The 24,409-nt window shown below is 40.3% G+C and overlaps 1 protein-coding gene across 1 annotated transcript; it reads left to right on the top strand.

Moving 5' to 3' along the window:
* The first annotated feature begins 844 nt into the window (after positions 1 to 844).
* Positions 845 to 16,727, top strand: LOC136884257 (galactosylceramide sulfotransferase). Its single transcript, XM_067156322.2, has 2 exons — positions 845 to 951; positions 15,422 to 16,727. Exons 1-2 carry the CDS (start codon positions 851 to 853, stop codon positions 16,461 to 16,463), a joined length of 1,143 nt encoding a protein of 380 aa, XP_067012423.2. The 5' UTR covers positions 845 to 850; the 3' UTR covers positions 16,464 to 16,727.
* The last annotated feature ends 7,682 nt before the right edge of the window (positions 16,728 to 24,409 follow it).

The raw sequence follows: 24,409 nt of genomic DNA, 5'->3' as shown, positions 1-24,409 counted from the left end.
TATGGTTCCAGTGTATGGGACCCTCACCAGGATTACCTGATTCAAGAACTGGAAAAAATCCAAAGAAAAGCAGCTCGATTTGTTCTGGGTGATTTCCGACAAAAGAGTAGCGTTACAAAAATGTTGCAATGTTTGGGTTGGGAAGAATTGAGAGAAAGAAGAAGAGCTGCTAGACTAAGTGGTATATTCCGAGCTGTCAGCGGAGAGATGGCGTGGAATGACATTAGTAGACGAATAGGTTTGAATGGCGTCTATAAAAGTAGGAAAGATCACAATATGAAGATAAAGTTGGAATTCAAGAGGACAAACTGGGGCAAATATTCATTTATAGGAAGGGGAGTTAGGGATTGGAATAACTTACCAAGGGAGATGTTCAATAAATTTCCAATTTCTTTGAAATCATTTCGGATAAGGCTAGGAAAGCAACAGATAGGGAATCTGTCACCTGGGCGACTGCCCTAAATGCAGATCAGCATTGATTGAAAAAAAAAAAATTTAGCGCTCTCTTCAGAAGACTTAACCTACCAGAATTGTTGACGAAGAATGTGGTCCTCAAAGTCTCGAAAGATTCGCTATCAATAATGAGACATCATCTATAGTATATAGTCATGAATGTAACCTATTGTGCATACTTTATTTTCATGGGAGAAGTGAATGAATTTATAAACATTTGTGTATTACACCAGAACCAGCTCGAATATCCAGAGTTGTGTGTTATCTCTTGTCAAAACAACCATAAATATAACTGGATGGCGTAATGTTAATGTTATTGTTGAGTAAATATTATGTCTCTCATGACGTACTTCCACAAGTCTTTATTATTCTCCTTGAAAGAAAACTCTCATTCAAGATGGTGTGGTTGAAAGTTAAAGTATGTCTCGTGCTTGCATTATTTCTAACTTTTAATACTTTGGTGTATATAGTGTGCAATAAGCATGTACCAGAAGAGAGGTGAGTTATCTTCATAAGATTCTTTAATTTACACTGACTGACAGAGCAAATGCAACACCAAGAAGGAGTGGTTCGAAAGGGATGAAAGTTGGGGAAAAAACAGAGACGGCACGGACGAATAATTGATGTTTATTTCAAACCGATATGCAGGTTACACAATGCGCACGGCATCGACTCAGTAGGATGTAGGACCACCGCGAGCGGCGATGCACGCAGAAACACGTCGAGGTACAGAGTCAATAAGAGTGCGGATGGTGTCCTGAGTGATGGTTCTTCATTCTCTGTCAACCATTTGCCACAGTTGGTCGTCCGTACGAGGCTGGGGCAGAGTTTGCAAACGGCGTCCAATGAGATCCCACACGTGTTCGATTGCTGAGAGATCCGGAGAGTACGCTGGCCACGGAAGCATCTGTACACCTCGTAGAGCCTGTTGGGAGATGCGAGCAGTGTGTGGGCGGGCATTATCCTGCTGAAACAGAGCATTGGGCAGCCCCTGAAGGTACGGGAGTGCCACCGGCCGCAGCACATGCTGCACGTAGCGGTGGGCATTTAACGTGCCTTGAATACGCACTAGAGGTGACGTGGAATTATACGCAATAGCGCCCCAAACCATGATGCCGCGTTGTCTAGCGGTAGGGCGCTCCACAGTTACTGCCGGATTTGACCTTTCTCCACGCCGACGCCACACTCGTCTGCGGTGACTATCACTGACAGAACAGAAGCGTGACTCATCGGAGAACACGACGTTCCGCCATTCCCTCATCCAAGTCGCTCTAGCCCGGCACCATGCCAGGCGTGCACGTCTATGCTGTGGAGTCAATGGTAGTCTTCTGAGCGGACGCCGGGAGTGCAGGCCTCCTTCAACCAATCGACGGGAAATTGTTCTGGTCGATATTGGAACAGCCAGGGTGTCTTGCACATGCTGAAGAATGGCGGTTGACGTGGCGTGCGGGGCTGCCACCGCTTGGGGGCGGATGCGCCGATCCTCGCGTGCTGACGTCACTTGGGCTGCGCCTGGACCCCTCGCACGTGCTACATGTCCCTGCGCCAACCATCTTCGCCACAGGCGCTGCACCGTGGACACATTCCTATGGGTATCGGCTGCGATTTGACGAAGCGACCAACCTGCCCTTCTCAGCCCGATCACCATACCCCTCGTAACGTCGTCTGTCTGCTGGAAATGCCTCCGTTGACGGCGGCCTGGCATTCTTAGCTATACACGTGTCCTGTGGCACACGACAACACGTTCTACAATGACTGTCGGCTGAGAAATCACGGTACGAAGTGGGCCATTCGCCAACGCCGTGTCCCATTTATCGTTCGCTACGTGCGCAGCACAGCGGCGCATTTCACATCATGAGCATACCTCAGTGACGTCAGTCTACCCTGCAATTGGCATAAAGTTCTGACCACTCCTTCTTGGTGTTGCATTTGCTCTGTCAGTCAGTGTATTTAAAGTGTGTAGTTCGCTGCATTATCCAAATGTTTGAATGGAGATGACGATGTACTTCTTCTTGTCCAGATTTTTATCTAAAACTTCCAAAGATGTCATGAGTTGTGTTGAAATTTTGGATCATAATTAATATTTTTTTAATGTGATTCGTTTATTTTCACGTATCATGTAATCTGCTGCCGTGAGTCTACTCACTGAAGTTACGCGACCATTAAGGATTAAGTTTTCTTTGTTGTGTTAATCCATATCGGAGTTGGCGTATCTACTTTTCCTTTCTAGTTTGTCTTATATGATCAGTTGTATCAGACTGCATTTTGAATTTCTGAAGACGTGTCTGAAATAAGCTGTTTTCCTGCGTTTTGGACGAGTTCTCGCTCGCCTCGACGGAGTTCCTCCTTGATGGCGACATGGTCTACCCATCGAATCTTCAACATTCTGAAATACATCCAGGGCTGTAGTCGAGGCTACACGCTGTTTTAAGCCCTATGGCCTCTGGTTAACTCCACTAATTAGAGTACCGGTATGCCTTTTGATTTCTTGCGTGTACATTTTACTTTGGTCCTTTCCTTTTTAATTTCGCCATTCTCTCCAAGAGTTTTAACTCTCCAGCTACGCTCGTAATCGTGAACATCGAAGGTTCAGATTAATGAACATTATCACTTATTTAAGGTCACCACAGTAGCGATGGGTCGAACCAGTTCATTCATATGAACTACTTGACTCATCCACACTCTTTACTGTGAATAGTTCAAATGAAGTAGTTCGTTCGTGAAGAAATGAAACTGACGAAGCTGCTCACTACGTCAATCAATCAATCAATCAATCAATCAATCAATCAATCAATCAATCAATCAATCAATCAATCAATCAATCAATCAATCAATCAATCAATCAATCATTATTGATCTGCATTTAGGGCAGTCACCCAGGTGGCAGATTCCCTATCTGTTGTTTTCCTAGCCTTTTCTTAAATGATTGTAAATAAATTGGAAATTTATTGAACGTCTCCCTTGGTAAGTTATTCCAGTCCCTAACTCCCCTTCCTATAAATTAATATTTGCCCAAATTCTCTTGAATTCCAGCTTTATCTTCATATTATGATATTTCCTACTTTTAAAGACACCACTCAAACTTATTTGTCTACTGATATCATTCCACACCATCTCTCCACTGACAGCTTGGAACATCACTTAGTCGAGCAGCTCGTCTCCTTTCTCCCAAGTCTTCCCAGCCCAAACTTTGCAACATTTTTGTAACGCTACTCTTTTGTCGGAAATCACCCAGAACAAATCGAGCTGCTTTTCTTTGGACTTTTTCCAGTTCTTGAATCAAGCAATCATGGTGAGGGTCCCATACGCTGGAACCATACTCTAGTTGGGTCTTACCAGAGACATATATGCCCTCTCCTTTACATCCTTACTACAACCTCTAAATACCCTCAGCCATGTGCAGAGATCTGTACCCTTTATTTACAATCACATTTATGTGATTACCCCAATGAAGATCTCTCCTGATATTGAGACCTAGGTACTTACAATGATCCCCAAAGTGTACGCACTTTCACACCATCAATGCAGTAATTAAAACTGAGAGGACTTTTCCTATTTGTGAAACTCACAACCTGACTTTTAACCCCATTTATCATCACACCATTGCCTACTGTCCATCTCACAACATTATCAAGGTCATTTTGCAGTTGCTCACAATCATGTACCGCATCTTATTTATTACTCTGTACAGAATAACATCATCTGCGCACAGCCTTATCTCTGATTCCACTTCTTTACACATATCACTGATATATAAAAGAAAACATAAAGGTCCAATAATACTGCTTTGAGGAATTCCCCCTCTTAATTATTACAGGGACAGATAAAGCTTCGCCTACTCTAATTCTCTGAGTTCTATTTTCTAGAAACATAGCCACCCATTCAGTCACTCTTTTTTCTAGTCCAATTGCACTCATTTTTGCCAGTAGTCTCTCATGATGTACCCTATCAAATGCCTTAGATAGGTCAGTTGGGATACAGTCCATTCGACCTCTTGAATCCAGGATATCTGCTATATCTTGCTAGAATCCTACAAGATGAGCTTCAGTGGAATAACCTTTCCTAAACCCGAACTGGTTTTTATCGAACCAGTTATTCATTTTGCAAAGATGTCTAATATAATCAGAAAGAATGCTTTCCAAAAGCTACATGCTATGCATGTCAAACTGACTGGCCTGTAATATTCATCTTTACATCTACCAACCTTTCCTACCATCATTCAGCAGCGACTTCTTTCACAGAAAGAAAAGAAATTAAAACAAATGATACACATGGAAACAAATAAATGCACATAGCGAGGTCGCGGACCTTTTAGTCTACAAAATTTTGGTTTTATAACAATATGCAATCTCATCCTGTTTTGAATTTTTTTTCTTTTTTTGAATTTTTTGAATTTCTTTTCTTCTTAGGTTAACACAGTTTTTAGATTCAATTAGGTTTTGTATTAACCCCTGTTTTAATTGAATTTTATTGCAGTGAGTTATTTATTCCTCCATATGATGATGTAAATATTATATATTGTGCTGTTTTTATTTCCGTCTCCGTCATGTCTCTCTTTTGCTTTTTCATTTGTTCCTTCATTATGTTTTTTGGCACATTTTTAGCTTGTATTATGTTATTACTTCAACCCCCCACCCTTTTTCACTGAAGATGGGTCAAACAAGTCGAAACATGTTTGAATTTGATTACTCCATCTAATGATGAAATTATAATGTATTGAATTAGGAGGATACACTTTACCTTTGTAAAGTGAAGTAGCTGAATGTATACAGGGTCCAATATTTTGCAGAGGCAGCACATAACAAATAACAAATGATGGCATAAAGGTCCTATAAACATTGGTCACAAACCCAATATCTTCGGAGTTACGGTCCGCTACTTCTACCATCAATGATCACCGTGTCTTTGATCTACTCTTCACAACATGTGTGACCGCCATCCATTGCAAAGCAGCCTTTCATCCACCATCGCATGGAACCATGCATTTGTTGGAACACCCCCGGCTGTTGCCGGATTGTATCACAGACATGGAACACATGTTCTCACAGTGAATCCTCACCATTTATGGGAACCGTGTACACCATGGTCTTTACATGTCCCCGAGGCCAGAAATCTAAAGGGTTAAGGTCAGGCAAATGGGCTGGCCAAGGTATTAGCCTTCTCTGACCAATCCATCGCTCATAGAAGACGTGTTAGGTGCTGCCTAACCCTTTGATGAAAATGGGCAGGTGCCCCATCATGCATGTACCACATTTGTAGTCATACCTGTAGTGGCACATTCTCCAAAAACACAGGTAATTGGTGCCAAAAGAAAATACGATATGTAGGACCATTCAATCTGGTGTGCCGAACAAAGGGATCTATCAGTCTGTCCCCGTGAATGCCTGCCCATACATTGACACTACATTTGTGCTGGTGTTGTCTCTCTACTACTGCGTGCAGATTTGAATCGGCCCATACATGGGTATTACAAAAATTTATGAAACCGTCTCTCATAAAACCCACCTTATCTGTACACATAACCTTTACTGTGGAATACAGATCATGGGCACATGTTTGGAGAAACCACTGGCAGAAATTCAATCTGGTGACCTGATTGTGTGGCATCATAGCTTCAAGATATGCTGCACATGGTACAGATAGAGCTACTGTTCATGGACAACTGTCCAGATAACACTTTTACTAATACCTTCAGTTGCAGCTATTCTTTGGACATTCATTCCAGAATTGGCCTCCATATGTTCTAATACCCATTGCTCCATATCAGCTGTGGGAATTGTTCAAGTTCTGTCACGATTGCTTGTTCATGGTGCAAAGAATCCTGTTTCCAAACGGCGCTGGAACAGGGTATCAAACATATTTACAGATGGTGTACAGAGTGCTGGATATTTGTCAGCATACAGATTACGTGCCTGTAGGTTGCTTCCATTTACTTGCCCATAACAGAAGATCATATTGGCCATTTCCCCTGTTGAGTAACAGGCCTCAGTTATGTGCTGTAAGGCCAGAGAAGAAAGACAAGAAAGCAAATTACAGTAACTCAGTGTCACAACAAATCATGCGCCATTTGAGCACTCCTGTAAACATGACGAAATCAACCTATCTGACTGCAAGAGCAATAATGTAATGTGTTTCATTCTTGCTTGACACATGCACACACGCACGCACACACACACATAATGTACTGCATCAATTGTCTACGAACAATGGTTTCGCATTTGTTTTGTGACAAAGTGCTTAGAGTGCAAGATATGCCTCTCCTACATAATAAGACCATAACAGAACACTCTGGTAGGTTTATGGCAAGACCGACTACAATAATATCAGACCTTAATGTTACTATCGATTAGGAGGAAAATGGCGACTTCGTGGGCGAGCGTTTGAGACATGTGGTTGGTTCATATCTGTGTTTACATTCTGTTAAAGAGTGTTATTTTGATCGAGTTATTGAAGTATAAAGTATATGTTTGGTAAAATAGTAATCTATAACGGTTTATCACTATGGTGTTTTGTTAGAAATTTATATGATGGTATTTTTGATGTATAATAGTGTTTATATTGTCGTCCTGTAACATAGCACAAAATGGGTCGTTCCTGCTGCGTTCGTGGTTGTAGATCTAATTATACCGTTGCTGAAGCTTTTAAATTCCCTGAAGATAGATCTCTACAGGAGAAATGGATAAGGAATATTCACCGGGAAAATTTGGAAGTCAAAGACCAAACTATCGTACTAGGCTATGTGTGTAACCAAAATTTGTGGTTAGGGAAGATCTCTTTCCAACCGATAACGGTGAGCCTATTCGTTTTAGTTTTCTCATTCAATCGGAGTAATTTCATGTAAGTTGACGATAAGTATTAGTTTGTATGTAGAATATAAGTGTGTGAGTGTATTTATATGGGTCACTGGTCACTAGGATCAGGAATTATACGCAGTCATGTGAGAATATATTAGTTTCGATCGTGTTGTGAACCGGATTTAAATCGAACTATGGCAATGCCTCTCATACATCTATTCATAAGTTCTCTAAGGAATAAAACATTAAGAGAGAAGTGGATTAGGAACATACATCGTGAATATTTCTACAAAACAGTAGTATGCATATGTCATCTGAGAGTAAGTCTGAGATTAGGAAAGACTATTTTTTTCTAATTCTAAATGGTTGACCTATTCGTATTCCTCGAAAAAACAATTCATTTAGATAATGATAATTGATATGGTGATGTTCCTTCAGTGTCTATGTGCTTCAAAGTGTCGTGTGATTTAGATGCAATTGTATTTTGAAAGAAACAGGGCTTGCCTGCGGGAACATTTGGCTAGATCTTGGTGTATGACAAAACTTATAGTGTGATAGATGGGGCAATCTGAACACTGTTACACAGAAGAAATAGTGACTTGCAGGGATGGTGGTGGTGGTGATTATTGTTTTAAGAGGAAATACAACTAGGCAACCATACTCTATATAACATTAATCACAGAGAAAGAATGGAAGGGGTCCGACACTTCGAAAAATGAAGGTATCGGCCGAAGGAAGACAAGGGTCACGAAGGGCATGGAAATGAAAGACTCCCTAGGCAGCCATACGTAATACCATCGGGGTCAGAAAAGAACAAGTGTTGACCAAGGGATGCCGGATATGATAGACGAAAGTGAGGAGCCTGGCACAAGTAAGTGGAAGCAATGACAGGACTCAGCTGAGGGGCCCGTGGTCGCTCCAGAGTTCAGAGCCCCTGGGGCCCCTTTTAGTCACCTCTTACGACAGGCAGGGGATATCGTGGGTGTTATTCTACCGCCCCTACTCACAGGGGGTATTTGCAGGGATTAGCTTTGTTTGTAACTCAGGTGTTTTATTGTACCAATACCTTCCGATTCATGCTGTGGATATCTGTTATCAAGCAGTCTACACAAAATTGTAGCTCGTCCAGAGTTGTTTTACTCATGTTCTTCAATGGGGAAAATCCTATTATATATTTCGTGTCTGAACGCTTCATTGCCAAGTTTACCACCATAGTTGGAAGTGCTACTCTCAAGAGTTTCCAGTAAGGAAGGCTTAACATCACCGGAGCTGTTCATTGGGCTGGCACAATCATTTCGGATGTACATCATTTTCATCATTTTCATTTTCTTCATTTTCATCGAGTACTGAACATTAGAAATTGTCCACCACTGCGAAACTAAAACAACACGTTATGTTTCATAGTTCTTATGAGAGTGAATAAATCGAGGAATTTCGCACCTTAAATTCTTTTTAAACATTCAAAATGATGTTATAAATATCATTTTAACAGTTTTATAATGTATTTCCATCTATCCAGCGAAGTGTAATCTAAGAGAAAACGTTATTTGACTAAGTGACATTTCGAAATAATCAGCTTGTTGTTCTCTTTTGCTGTGGGGCTGTCCATCTATTCTAGCAGAATATGCGTGATTCTAGTTGATCATATGTGATGAGTACTTGTTCGCGAAGTGTTTTCATAGGTGCAACAGTGATTTTCCTTATGATGTTACATTTATCATGTTAAATTACTTACCACCGTTTGCAAAATATGTACGCGATCTTTTCTTAGTTTCTGGCGGATTGAACCAGATATTGTGTAGCTCTTTCAGTGGTATCAACACAAGTAATTTAATGTGACGCCGGGCTGAGTGGCTCAGGAGGTTGAAGCTCTGGCCTTCTGACCCCAACTTAGCGTGTTTGATCCCGGCTCAGTCCGGTAGTATTTGAAAGTGCTCAAATACGTCAGCCTCGTGTCGGTAAATTTACTGGCAGGTAAAAGAACTTATTTGGGACGAAATTCCGACATCTCCGAAAATCGTGAGTTGGTTTATCGTCGAAATGAAGTTATTGCGTGCTACCCTAACCTTCATCAGTCGGCAGCTACTGCGCCCACGACGTCCACCATCTTGGTTTTGATATTACGGTCTGATATATTGTATAGTAGGGCCCACGAGAGTTGAAGTCTGACAGGTGAGCGGCGAAAGCTGTAACTACGAAGTACGCTGCGTTGTCATAGTTACCTCCATTTGCAGCCTACCACCCTTTCAGACAGGCTGAGTGTTTAATAAAACATGTAGGCCTAGGCCTAATATAATTCGTTTACCTTAACCGGTTCCTAAGCTCGTGTTAATAATTCCAGCATTTAAGACAGAACACGACATTATCGATATATATCAAAGATTTCATAATCACTAACAAAATCATCAGTTTCTTACAATAACCACAACAAATGCACATGTTAATCACAGAATAGAACAACACTACCCACATTGATAGTTTTTTATTATTTAACTCCGATTGTTAACGGTACCTGTAAAATTCAAAAATAATCTACGGCATAATAAACACAATAGGAAGACGATACTTCATCGAGAAAAGAAATCAGTCAGAATATGAATGACAAAAGTGACTGAGAGCAAGCCAACCCACGTGGTGATGGCGTCCTAAAATGTTGCAACTCTGTTATCGTTGCCATAGCAACAGGCCATTTTCGAGCAGCGTTAGTCAACCTTTTTTCGCCGGTGGCGCTAAACGTCAGACTTCAACTCTCGTGGGCCCTACTTTAGTCGGTCTTGTTTATGGCCAATGTTTAGGTAGGAAAGTTTTTAATGTTAAACATTGCAGTTAATTGTAAAGTTGGCAGTCTCCATGTTGGCCAATCACAAATGAGCTAGATGTCACATGATTGATTTAATGTTAGCAAGCATTTTGTTATAACAAGAGCAAAAACAAATCTAATGAACAATGTGCTAGTGCGAGGAGAGTCTCATTATCGAAGTGACATAGGGGTGGCTAAAAGTGTTTGTAAAACTGGCAAAAATATAAGAATGATTAATTCCACTGTAATTGAAAGAGGCGTTAAAAGTGAATGCTTTGTTGAGACTGACGAATTGTTGACTAAACATTATGGCAATCAGTGGAAAACGTTTGGCAGCCTCCAGTTTTACACAAATTTGCTGGAAGCAGTGAGGAATGATGTGCAAGAGAATGAGGAAAAAGTCATTGAGGGAGGAGTTTTTTAGAAACAGATGATTTTTGGTTTGGATATTCCATTTATATGGTTAAACACTGTTAATATGCACTGAATTCTTATTTGATAATGATTTTCTGTTATTTCACTTGCAATTATGGCAATCTCTTAAGAATATTGGATGCAGAAGTGGAAATCTCCACCTGTTAGTTGCAAATCTGTCAATCATCATCTTCTTCTTAGCGTTTGTCCCGCTGCTGTTTTGCAAGCCAATCTCCACTTGGTTCTAGTAAGGGCATCATTTGAAACAAGATGCACATAGCACATGTCTTCTTGAAGGCAATCAAGCCAGAGTTTCTTGGGCCGACCACGAGGCCTATTTCCAGATGACATGATACAAAGTGCTGGAACCTTCTCTGCGCATAACGTGGCCACACCACCAAAGTCGGGTCTCACGCATCTTGTCTACGATCGGTGCAACTCCCATGATTTCCCGCATATCTAAGTTGGTTATTATTATTATCGTATGGCATTTACAAGCATAATGTGTAAAAATATACAATGAACATATAAATTAAAATATAGAATTAAACTAGAATGCCCAGCTTTGACAACCAGTCCACTGCACTTGGTATCAATTTCTTGCGGAGCCCATAAACCATCCTTAAATGCTGACAGTGGACAGCTCTCAACAACATGAAGCAATGTCTGCTTCTCAGCACCACTCTCACACGCAGCACTTTCATAATATCCCCAATTTTCCATCATATATCGGCACCTGCCGTGGCCTGTTCTGAAACGGTTCAGTTTTGACCACTCATGTCGAGGAAAATCGAAACCTGGCACTTTCTTCGTTGGGTCTTTAATCAGAAAGGCCTTGGTGGGTGGACATTGTTCCCATCGCTGTCTCCATTCTGCTGTTACACTGAATTTTTCACAGGAGTCCAGAGTGGATTCCGGGATTTTAACCTCATCACAGGTGGATCTTGTAAGGCATTGAACAAGAGTGAGTTCCTGTGCACAAGGGTCTTCTTGAGCAACTGTACTTTCACTGTTTTTCTCCTCAGACCTAGAGGAGCAATATTTGCTAAAACAGGCAGCCACTGAGTAGGAGTGGACCTCACTGTACCAGTAACAACTCTCATGGTTTCTTTGAGCTGTACGTCAACCTTGCTCAAATGTATGCTGTTTGCCCACACAAGAGCGCAGTACTCACCAGTCGAGTATGCTAGAGAAAGTGAAGCAGTGCGATGAGTGTTTGCATCTGCACCCCAGTTGCTGCCCGCTAATTTATGCAGCAGATTTACTCTTGTACTCAGCTTCTTTGACAGATTCAAGCAATGCTGTTTGAACAACAAGGATCGATCCAGTGTGACACCCAGATATTTTGGAAAGAAGTTGTGGGAGACTTCTGTTTTGTTAAAAACCACATGTAGCTTCTGATTAGCTTCCATGTTATGCAAGTGGAATGCTGTTACTTCTGTTTTACTAGGATTTGGCTGGAGTCTCCATTTGCAGAAATAGTCACACATGGTAGCTAGGTCCTCTGTAAGTACATCCTCACAGGTTGGTGACATGATCTCGCCGGGTCAGTCCAAGTGACCAGCGAAGCATGCACATCTCCATGACATGAAGCGCTTGCTCATGCTTGACTGTTGCTGGCCAGCATTCACAGCCATACAAAGCGATTGGGCGAACAACAGTCCTGTAAACCTTAAACTTCAGGTGGATTGGTATCGGACGATCGCAGAGAACACCAGTAGTTTGCCGCCACTTTATCCAGGGCGCATTTACTCGTGCACGGGTGTCTGAAATAGTGTCACACTCAGCGTTGACCAAAGAACTAAGGTACTTACAGGGTTCTAATTTATTGAGATCTTGGCCGTCTATCTGAATGGTTCCATTTGTCTGCAAACCGCACTCCATTTACTCAGTTTTCTTGGTATTGACTGGAAGTCCATGTGCTCTTAGTTTTTTGTTCCACTTCTTAACCTGCTCTTGAATCTGTTGACCCTCCTCAGCAGTTAGTAGGACATCGTCAGCATACAGGAGTGACCATCGGGGTGATGACTGGATATCAGAGGTGACTGTGTCCATACACAAAATGAAGAGAAGCGCAAACTTGTCAATCTCCATTTTTTATAACATCAGTGCTCAAAGTTTATCATAGATATTATGTTACGCTGCATTTTAAAATGTTTAAGAGTAGAAGGGTCATATTCTGTAAAAAAATTCATGCATGTATCTCCTCTAGTTACAGAGTTCTAATAAATCAGTCTCTCCTGTAAACTTGGATCGATTGGACATTGCCTGTTAAAAAAAAACACACACACGCACGCACGCACACACACACACACACACAGAGTGGGACCTCGATATTTCGAATCACCGTGGGAGCTAAATTTTAATTCGAGTTATCAAAATTTGGAGAGAGAGAGAGAGAGAACACCGTTTTTTAGCATGTATAGCACATAATTGAATCATATGTACTGCATACATTATTTTTAACAGTATTTAAAAATATACAAACAAACTCTATTTTTATGGCATCACTTTCATTATAATACCCTTATTATAGTAACTTTTTAGAAGACAGGATACAGTACATACCATAGTGAAACAAGAAACATACCTCAGTTAACACCTTTGGAAAAAATCTGTCTCTTCTGTTTGTTACTGATAACCTTTCCTCCCTTCATGTTGAAACTTCTCGTCAATTTTTCACAGCCAAGATTCCTAAATGGAGCTTGTCATCCATAATTCTGGAGTTTGCTTTCGTATGTGACCGGTAATTAATTCACACCCAAGATACAACGAGGTTTTGCCAATTTCCCTACCATTATAAGTTCCCGTCATATTAGCTCCCAGCATCACTGTAAACCTTTCTTTACTTGTTAACTGTTCCTCACAATCCACAAATGCCATATTGCACAGTTAATGTTGTACAAAATTCAAGTTACAGAGTATTTTTTGTTTCAAGGGAGGAAATGTTTGCTTTGGGAAATCACAAAATTCGTGTAAGCAAATTTTGAGAAATAGAGAAATAAATACACATGAAGAATATGGCAAACGCCCGGGAAATTTCAGTTACTTCAAGATACTGAAAATTTGAGTAATGGAGGTTCAAGATATCAAGGTTCAACTGTACATACATATATGCCGTTATGCCTTTCAGCGTTCAGTCTGCAAGCCTCTATGAATTTACTAAACATCGCCACAATCCTCTATTTGCAATTAGTGCTGTGGCCTCATTTAGTTTTATACCACTTATCAGTAAATCATTAGAAACTGAGTCTAACCATCGTCTCCCTCTACTTCTCAATCGCAGAGTCCATTATTCTCCTAGGTAACCTATCCTCTTCCATTTGCCTCACATGACTCCACCACCAAAGCCAGTTTATGCCTACAGCTTCATCCATCGAGTTCATTCCTAACTTAGCCTTTATCTCCTCATTCTGAGTACCCTCCTGCTATTGTTCCCACCTGTTTGTACCAGCAATTATTCTCGCTACTTTCTTGTCTGTTACTTATGAATAAGGTATCCAGCCAGCTTTCACTCCCTTAAGCAAAGTTGATTTGAAAACAGACCAATGTAAAGATAGTTTTGTCCGGGGGCTGACTTCCTCCTTACAGAATTCTGTTGATCACAACTACGAGCTCACTGCATTAACTTTACTGTACCTTGATTCCATCTCACTTAGAATACTGGAATCCTAGAAGAATAAACATTGTAAATACTTGAAATTACAGTGGAACCTCGGATTGCGAGTAACTTGGTCTACGAGTGTTTTGCAAGACAAGCAAATATTTTAAATAAATTGTGACTTGATAAGCGAGTGAGGTTTTGCAATACGAGCGTCATGATTACGTACGTTTCCACCTCCCCTGTGCCTTTGTTTCCCCTTCCCCCTGCCACTCTTTTTCCTGGGAAAGTGTGTGTAATCATTTCCCGCGCTGGTCTTCAGTTGGCGTGCCTCGCTCGCATAGTCAACACCGTACGAGTGTACATGTTTTGTTTCTGTCATCTGTGATATAACTGTTCTGCAATGATGGGCCCTGTGAATGAAAAGAAGGCTAAACAGGAATTCGGTTGGAAGAAGGAGATGATTACAGTGGATGAATTTGTTCAATGACAATGCAATGTCACTTTTTCGTGAAATCCTCAAAAAGAGGCAAAAGCAACAGTCATTGGACAGGTTCTTCGTTAAAATTGCACGAAAAGAAAATACTTCCAATGAGCCAACCGATAGCATTGATTCCGTTAGTGAAATTCGTGCTACACAGTAACTCTTCTCATGTCATCTCTTGTCTCCCTCACACCAACAATGATTCTATTGTGAGGTAAAGTGCAGTTTAATTGTTTTACATTATATTTTGTTTTAGAAATTTTATGCCAATAAATGTTTTTGTGTTGTGGACGAATCATCCGAGTTTCAATAGTTTCTTATGGGAAAATTTGCTTTGATATACGAGTGATTTGGATTACGAGCATGTTGCCGGAACGAATTTTGCTCGCAATCCAAGGTTCCACTGTATCTACCTGTTCCAGCTTTGTATCACCAATCTGACATTCAATTCTCTTGGATTTCTTACCTATTGACATCAATTTAGTCTTCATACCATACTCATTTCACCTATTTTCAAGTTCCAAGATATTAGACTGCAGACTTTTGGCACAATCTACTATTATGACCAAGATCTATGTAAATACTGAAATGTTTTTCAAGGACATCTTGTATAGAATTAGATGAAGTTGCCCAAAAATATTCAGTAGTTTTTATTTTATGACAAAATAATAGCCCTTGCACTTCTGTTATTTTTATTGTCTTCCTATATTATCCTGTCATCTGCAAACAATCCCACTATAAATGCATAATGTTTGGTGGTACATTTTAAGGATCCAAACAGCCTCTGGGCTGAAGACTTTTCTATATGACTTGCTTTGCCACTTGTTTCTTCTCCCTTGCAGTACTCAAATTTAATGATAATGTTTACATTTCAGGTTTGGAGATTATGATGAAGAGAAAAGAGAAACATGCATTGCCCGAGAATCCATTGTATTTCGCAAGACTCACCAGTGTGCAGGTGAAGCCGTGCAGAACATTCTTCTGCGCTATGGCTTAAACCACCATCTGGACTTTCTACTTCCAAACCGGGAGAACTATCTTGGCATGCCAGAACTCGCCTTTTCGCAGCAGATTTCACATAACCTTCAAAACACGACTGGACTGTATCACATATTGGCTCATTATACACGTTTAGATACTGATACTATACGGCCTGTTATGAGATATGATGCAGCTTTCATAACAATTCTTCGAGATCCTGTCTCCCTTTACAAAACTCTATATGATTATTATGACCTGGAGAAGGAATATAATCAAACATTATCTGAATACATCAAAAGACCTACTGCTGAATTATACGGACAAGGAAGATTTGCCTCTGTGGTAGGCTTCAACCAAATGTCCTGGGATTTAGGGCTAGACCCTAAATATTTTGACAGTGACTCAGACATTTACAACTTCATTCGTGATACTGAAGCAGAATTTGATTTGGTGTTGTTTGCAGAATATTTAGAGGCATCATTAGTTTTACTTTCAATCACAATGTGTTGGCCTCTGGAAGAAGTGGCTTCCATACCATTCAATATTCACTATTTTTCAAAGGAAATAACACTTCAGAAGCCAGAAATAAATAGGATCTCTTTATTGAATAAGGCAGATAGTGCCTTATATTCCTTTTTCTTACGGCGTTTTAAAGCGTTAATTAGAGACGTTGGTGAAGCGTTAGTCATGGACAAAGTTTCACAATTAATTGATATAAACCTAAATCTGTACATGAGGTGCATTATGAAGGTGACAGTTCCACGGAAAGGTGAACGAAAGTATGCTCACATAAAATATGTGTTAAATCCAGGAGCTGAGAATGACATTTTTTGTAAATATGCAACCATGGAAGAAAGTGAATTTACAGACAAAGTAAGACACATTCAAACAATACGCTGGAAGACACTGCATAAATTACAAAAACTGCTTGCATAAATACTATAGAAAAACATGTGATATTATTTATGTGGAGTGATTCAAAATAACACCCATCAACAACTCTTAGTATGTTGTGTGGGATGGCTGTCAAGCAGGGAGCCCAAGGTTTGGGCGCCATGGGGCGTCAATATTTAACAATATTTTGGATATCATGAAGGACATGCATTCCATATTTTGTTGTGAAACCTCCATGAACCCAAAAAGAACATCATGTAGTGTATTAGGCTACAAAAGGGATTCAAAATGCCCACCTCCAACATTATCACAGACGTTACATCGATGTTTTCACGGCCCGTACTTGTAGACACAAAATGGGCTTTTGGGCTTATGGCATGTCAAGAAAACAAGGTCAAACTCTTTACGTTTCGTAGAGAACTTTGCTCAGATGTAAGGCTTTTCAGGCGTTTTGCTCTATTAACCAGCGTTTCGTCTTAGGTCTGACACTAGACTCATCAGAGTGTGACATGTCAGACCCTACCCACTGACGCTGGGGTGTATGCAGGTGAACTTATCAGAAGCCCTTATAAGAGGCACTGTCTGATAACTGCATACGGGAGATAAATCTCCACAATGGAATTATTGCCTGCCTAGCAATTCCGAACGGAAAATTCTAAATTCCCATGGAGGGAATTAGAGAATTATCCGTTGAGAACTTTGCTCTGAGTCTTCAGAAGAAAATCTCTTTGTTGTCACCGATAGCATGAATGGATACCAGATGTGACTATTTAGCAGGCTAGAGTCTCGTTCGTTATCGGAATTAACCAGACAAATCGCTCCACCAACTAAGAACGGCCATTCACCACCGCCCACCAAATAAAGAAAGAGCTCTCCATCTGTCAATACTTCCGGTGTCCAGGCCTGATGAGGTTTCCCACATTACTAAATAGTTGCATCCGGTATTCGTTCGTGCTACCGGCGACAACACAGAGATTTTCTTCTGAAAACGCAGAGCAAACTTCTCTGCAAAACTTAAAGAGTTTTACCTTGTTTTCCATTTCATTATCACAGATCCTACATCAACTAAGGTTGAAACAAGAATCCCACCTTCCAATACTTCATGTTTTTATAGCTAGTTCATGAAAATACAAACATAATCCCCTCCGCTTGCCTTCTTACCCCTCTCATAGATCAACCGCACGACAGAAACATTCAGTCAGCTGACGGCACAAGGAAAGTAAGCACAGTGGAATCTGCGGGGAGGTAAGTGGTTTGAATTTCTTTTTCGATATTCATCATGCATTGCAAGAGACTATCCTCATTTTATTTTTTCCATCTATTAAAAGGAGAATAATAAAATTTAGATTTCCACCTATTCAATACTTTAAAAGCAAATACAAATTTAGGATCTCATCCTTATTTTATTGCTGGATTGTTAAAACATAGAACATGTTTTCTGAACATCTTCAGCCATAAATATTTTTACAAGGTTGACTGGTAACATTGTTCCAGAACTTACATATATGGTTTGCCGTTAACAAACTTATCAATAACAAACTTTAAGAAGGCCTATTAAATAAAAATCGTTTATACATTATGTCGTCTAATTAAGAATGATATGACAATTTGTTGAGTTTGAAATTAAAACTTTTCTAATACTCAAAATACAATGCCTATTAGTTGGTCTCAGTATAACTACATTTACAATCTATTAAACTGCTGAATGTCTTAAAATTTTTGTTGTTTGAACATAAAAACATTTTGTTAAAATCTGCCGTAAACTTTTTCACATGTTATACCATATAGAAATGAAATCTTAATACCAAACCAAACCAAACCCCATGGCACTACAGCCCTTGAAAGGCCTTGGCCTACCAAGCGACCACTGCTCAGCCCGAAGGCCTGCAGATTACGAGGTGTCATGTGGTCAGCAGGACGAATCCTCTCGGCCGTTATTTTTGGCTTTCTAACCGGGGCCGCTATCTCACCGTCAGATAGCTCCTCAGTTCTAATCACGTAAGCTGAGTGGATCTCGAACCAGCCCTCAGGTCCAGGTAAAAATCCCTGACCTGGCCGGGAATCGAACCCGGGGCCTCCGGGTAAGAGGCAGGCACGCTACCCCTACACCACGGGGGCCGGCTCAATGAAATCTTAATACACTCTCAAAACAGCTGAGTTTAGGTGTATTATTCTGTTCATCCACAAAACGTCTAAACTGATGCGCCATGTTGATTATAGGTTATGAATATTGTAACACTTTAAAATATTTAACATCAGAACTTGTTGAATTCACAATTTCCCTGTAGTCTTAACCAGTGTATGACAATCTTATGAACGTAAGCAGGGTCTAAGTCAGATGGGGACACTCAAGCTTTGGTGACAGATGAGCAGTGATTTCTTCCAAGCTATGTAAGTAAGCCTGTTGACATTTCTGTAACAGGGAATACGTAAGAATTTATGCTAAATGGTGTGATGTCGGAAAACTAACGTTGAAGGATCAGCACTTACCCTTTCTACTCCTGCCTGTGTTTACGCTAGTTCTCTCAGCTGTTTGATGAATGCTTGTCGTTCTACTTGCACTCCTTGCGTTGTAGATGTGTCTTATGTAATTGCAGGGCATTGGGAGGGGAGGTAGCAGAGGGCGGCGTCCTCATGAATGGCGTGATTCGTGGAGGGGAATGTTCAGAAGTAGTGTAGGAGACCCGTAGAATGACTCTTATTATTCTCTGGAATAAAAATGTTTGCAAATTTTGTGCTATCGAGTTTGAATGTTTGTATTAACTTTGGTATTTGTTGAATTAATGGATTTTTTATTTCTATTCCGTCATTCAAGTTTTTATCTCTGTTGAAGTGTTTGTCTAGGTGGATATATAAGATCTCCAGTTCATTCATCAAGATTCCTTTATTGATCTTTCTGATTATTTTTAAATCGTTTTCTGTAGTAGTAAAATGGTGTCCTTTTTCTTGCACCATAGTGGAAGAAAGGCTCCGATCATCTTCCTCAGAAGCACATCCTCTCTATGGATACCTCCCAGCCCCATAGAGGCTAAAATCTAGAAAGAGTTTTCTCTGCACATCAGTTAACCTTAAGGGGAAAGCAGAGAATGCTCAGGTCAAAATGTGGAAAGAAAGAATCAACCACCTTTCCAATTGGATAGAGCCAAAGGAAAGTCTTCCGTGTGGACACAAGGAAAAGTGGACAGTATGGAAAGCCCTTAACAGACTCGCTACAGAAGTCGGCAGAACAAAAGTAAATTTGCAGAAGTGGGGTTTCTCACGTGATTCATCACTTGAGATTGCGGAGAGCAGCAGACGATCCAGCATCTATGTCAGTGTGTTTTATGTCCTTCAATGTGCACTATGAAGACTTAATACCAGTCTCCCCCAACGCTATTGACATCGCCCAACACTGGCTAGCTCTCAAATTGTTGTTTAATAGACCTGTATATTTGTATAGTACGAAAGTAATTATCATGTTTTTTTAAATTTATTTTTAATATCTGTAAGTAAAGTTGATACTTCTGACATGAATAAAGAATAAAGAAAGCTCATACTCTATCAAGCATATCCCTGATTCTTCTTTTTTTCTTCAGCGTTTGTCCCTCCTGGTGGCAGGGTCCACTATATGGATTCGTTGTCTCCATTTAGTTCTGTCCTGGGCCATGTCAGAGTGGAGACTGATACTCTTCAGATCTTTGTGAAGGGTATCGGTCCACTGCTGTTTTGGTAATCCTTTTGGTCTCCTACCAGCGACTTCTAACATGTAATCTGTATTTGTGATAGTGTTGCCTTTGCCCTTAGTACATGTCCAAACCATCGTAGACAACTGTCACGCATTTTTTCTTGAATCTTTACAACGCCAAATCTCTTCCTGATCGATTCATTGGAGATGCGATCCAGTTTAGTGATGCCAGCTGTCCATATCAGCATCTTAGTCTCAATGACAACCAGTCTGTCTCAGTTGTAGTCGGCCAACATTTGCAACCATACAGTGCAACAGGTTGGATGACAGTTCGATAGATTTTTGATTTAAGATTATCTTTCATTCTCCGGTTGCAAGTGACACTGGTTGTTGTTCTCCATTTCATCCATGCTGCAGATATCCTTGCATTTACCTCTCCAACAAGTCGGCCATCATCAGAGATCATGGAGCCAAGATACTTGAATCTTGCCACTCACGACAGGTCCTCACCGTCTACCCGAATGGTTCCGATTGCTTATGGATCTGACGTCATACATTCAGTCTTCTTTTTATTTAGGTGCAGGCTGTACTGTGCTAGCTGATCGCTCCATTCTTGAGTTTGGAATTGCAGATCAACCTCGGTCTCAGAGGCCAACGTGACATCGTCTGCGTAGGGAAGCGTTCATGGCAAAGCAAAGTGCAGGTCTGCTGTTACAGAGTCCATCACCAGAATGATCAAGAAAGCTTTTCTCCAATTGAGAGAAATAAACCAGTGATTGCACCTAATCAATACTATTTATTTGCCTTAGGCAAACTAAAAATATAACCTCATAACTAACACAAACAAGTTAGAACACACTACTTCTCAGCCAGAATCTCCCTCCTCTCAAGAAACAGCGAACAACGAAAGAGCTGAAGACACACCTTCTTCCCCTACTTCCCTGCCACACTTCAACAACGAGCATGTTCCCACATGTACATACCAGTACAACACCAGATGAAGGCCAAGGCAACAACCAGGAGACTACTGCCCAGAAATGTAAAGGAAAATAACAATTTGGATGTTGAGGAGTAAACTTTCTCACAGCAGTTAAAATTAGCAAACTTTCTCACAATAGTTTCTCACACACACAATTTATTTTAATCCTCACATTTTCTTCCCAATTACAGATTGAGTTGCAAGCCACCAGCTGACTAATAAATGCAGTCAAATGCAAAAAGAACCCTTAAGATTCTCCTATGGAATGCTGACTCCAATGTTGTTATAATTTTTGTCAACACATGCATAATATAACTGAAAACTTTTTAAAAAAATTTCAAACAAGATCCATTGTCATAAGAAGATAACAACTCATCACATTCCCAGAACATCTGAGACACAATTTTGACCTTCCTCATAATACACACAACAAAGAGTTAACAAGCAAATCATCCAGAAAAAACAAATATGGGCTGTCATCTAGATATATGGTACTATACAGTGGATACTAAAAGATTTACCTGATATAATTTTTTTTTTTGCTAGGGGCTTTACGTCGCGCCGACACATATAGGTCTTATGGCGACGATGGGATAGGAAAGGCCTAGGAGTTGGAAGGAAGCGGCCGTGGCCTTAATTAAGGTACAGCCCCAGCATTTGCCTGGTGTGAAAATGGAAAACCACGGAAAACCATTTTCAGGGCTGCCGATAGTGGGATTCGAACCTACTATCTCCCGGATGCAAGCTCACAGCCGCGCGCCTCTACGCGCACGGCCAACTCGCCCGGTACCTGATATAAAAAATGTTAATGAACCAGAAAAAGATTTTCCACAAAAAAAACCCTGATAATTCTGAGATAAGTTTAGAAAACAGAGTGAAGATCTGGACAAGAATTGGCAGGAAAATAAGTCAGTTTTAACAGCAGTATCAGTGCAGCCCACTTGTGAAAAGATAAACAAAATTACTACTATATTTACACTCTGATGCATAAAAATAACAAATAGTAGAAAATCATTCCTATTCAACCCCGCATTCCTATTAACCCATTCTACGGTACCTCACTTTTATTCAAATTGCAGCATGCCACACTTCTGTGCCACATGATATTGTATCTCAAAGTGAAAATTAAAAGCTAAAAAAGGTTCCACCTATTCAATACTTTATTAGTAATGTACAAGCTAAAACATTCTGGGACAAGTTTCAACCTCCGCTGAGTTAAACTTCAACCAAGAAAACTAAAATTGGCAGGTTAAGACATGAATATATACAATGAAGGAGTGTTAAAATAAAGTTCTGTTATACAACATGAAGATTAAAATTCACAGTCTTGGTTGCTACACATAGTCAAGTTTAAAATCACGTCAAGGTTCTGTTCTAAAATGTTAGATAAAGTTTCAATACTAATAAAGTACTAGCTTTTTTAATTGTAATTATCTTTCAATATGGGTCACCATGAAAATTATTGCTTATGATCTCAAAATGACAGTGAGGCAAGTAATTATGATTTGTAAGAAGTTTCAAGGTGTTGAAAGAATTATAGGAACCCTCACCAGATGATGTCAACACGCATATCAGTAACAAGATGGTATTTTATAGCATCAATCTTCATAAGGAAATGCTATGTAGTGTTACATACACCCGCTATAATGCTATTGAAATTTAAGTCTATATGCTCTCAAGCGGAAAGAGGTCGGACTATTTCAAACTCTTAAAAAGAAACTCTGATTTTGGCTAATTCATATATACAAAGAAGGGAGAGACCTTCGCCTTCAAAGATATACCATTTCCATATCGATAATTTTAAAACTTTACCAGCCTGAACAAAATGAAGTTAGGCCTACAGGGGTATATACCATTCATGGAGATCGGGAACAAGTGAAGAGGAGGAGGAGGACTATATGACGTTTGGAGGTCAGCATCAAGGAGTTAATGTTATTTCTGGTCTATTGTGTGGAATTGTTTTACCTGTTTGTATTGTTCGATCCCAGTAGAGTTTAAAATTGTTAGTCTCCTAGTAAGGCACCCTGTTGTAGAACAGGACAATTTCTTTATGTATAACTTTGGTTACATCATTAAGTCTGCCAGTGAATGATGTTGGCACTAGGAATCTGCAGTTCCTGAAGATGTGCTCAATGGTTTCCGGACTGCTGTTGCACTCTTCAGTTTTAGTATAGAGGGATCTTTAAGGATATGTTTCCTCTAGTGCTTTTCTCGAGATAGAGGAACATGGAATGAAAATAAGTGTGGGTGGGGAGGCGGTTAAATAACACCCACGGTATCCCCTGTCTGTCATAAGAGGCAACTAAATGGGGCCCCAGGGACTTGCTCTCAACTTGGGAGCGTGGGTTGGTCACCACAGGACCCTAACCTGAGTCCTAACATCGCTTCCACTTTCTTGTGCCAGGCTCCTCACTTTCTTCTATCCTATCTGACCTCCCTTGGTCAACTCTCGTCCTTTTCCAACCCCGATGGTAGTATGTATGGAGGCCTAGGGAGTCTTTCATTTTCACGCCCTTCATGGCCTTTGTCTTTCTTTGCCTGATATCTTCATTTTTTGAAGTGTCAAACCCCTTCCATTTTTCTCTCTGATTAGTGTTATATAGAGGATGGTTGCCTAGTTGTACTTCCTCTTAATACAGTAATCAACAGGCAAGTTGGCCATGCGGTTAGGGGCACACAGCTGTGAGGTTGCATCCGGAAGATAGTGGGTTTGAACCCCACTGTCGGCAGCCCTGAAGATGATTTTCTGTGGTTTCCCATTTTTACACAAGGCAAATGCTGAGGCTGTACCTTAATTAAAGCCATGGCTGCTTCCTTCATACTCCTAGGCCTTTCCTATCACATTGTCGCCATAAGACCCAGCGTCAGTGGGTAGGGCCTGACGCATCCCACTCTCATGAGTCTAGTGTCAGACGTAAGACGAAATGCTGGTTAATAGAGCAAACGCCTGAAAAGCCTTACACCGATCTGTTTTAAGACCTATCTGTGTCGGTGCGGCGTAAAGCACATTGTAAAAAAAAAATGATCACTAAGGTTAGGAAGTTTATGACCTAAAAAGTACAAAATATGCAAGCAAATATGCCCTAAAAACTAGCTGAATATGACCAAAGAAAGGTAAAATATGACTTAAGCATTTTAGGGATGGTTAGCAAGAATTAGAATATTAACAACATTAAACGTGTCAATAATAAGCGATAATACAGCAGACACATTCAATGATGCAGACTGACAGAGCTATAATAGGTAAATTAAAAAATACTTCACTCAGTATCATAACCCTGAGGTGCAGCTCTCACTCTGTTTTCCTAAGAAATAACCAAAAATGAAGCATTAGCATTCCTTTTG

Source organism: Anabrus simplex, chromosome 12 (assembly GCF_040414725.1).
Source record: "Anabrus simplex isolate iqAnaSimp1 chromosome 12, ASM4041472v1, whole genome shotgun sequence".
NCBI lineage: Eukaryota > Metazoa > Arthropoda > Insecta > Orthoptera > Tettigoniidae > Anabrus > Anabrus simplex.
The sequence above is the reverse complement of the archived record's forward strand: the minus strand, read 5'-3'. Positions and strand labels throughout refer to the sequence as shown.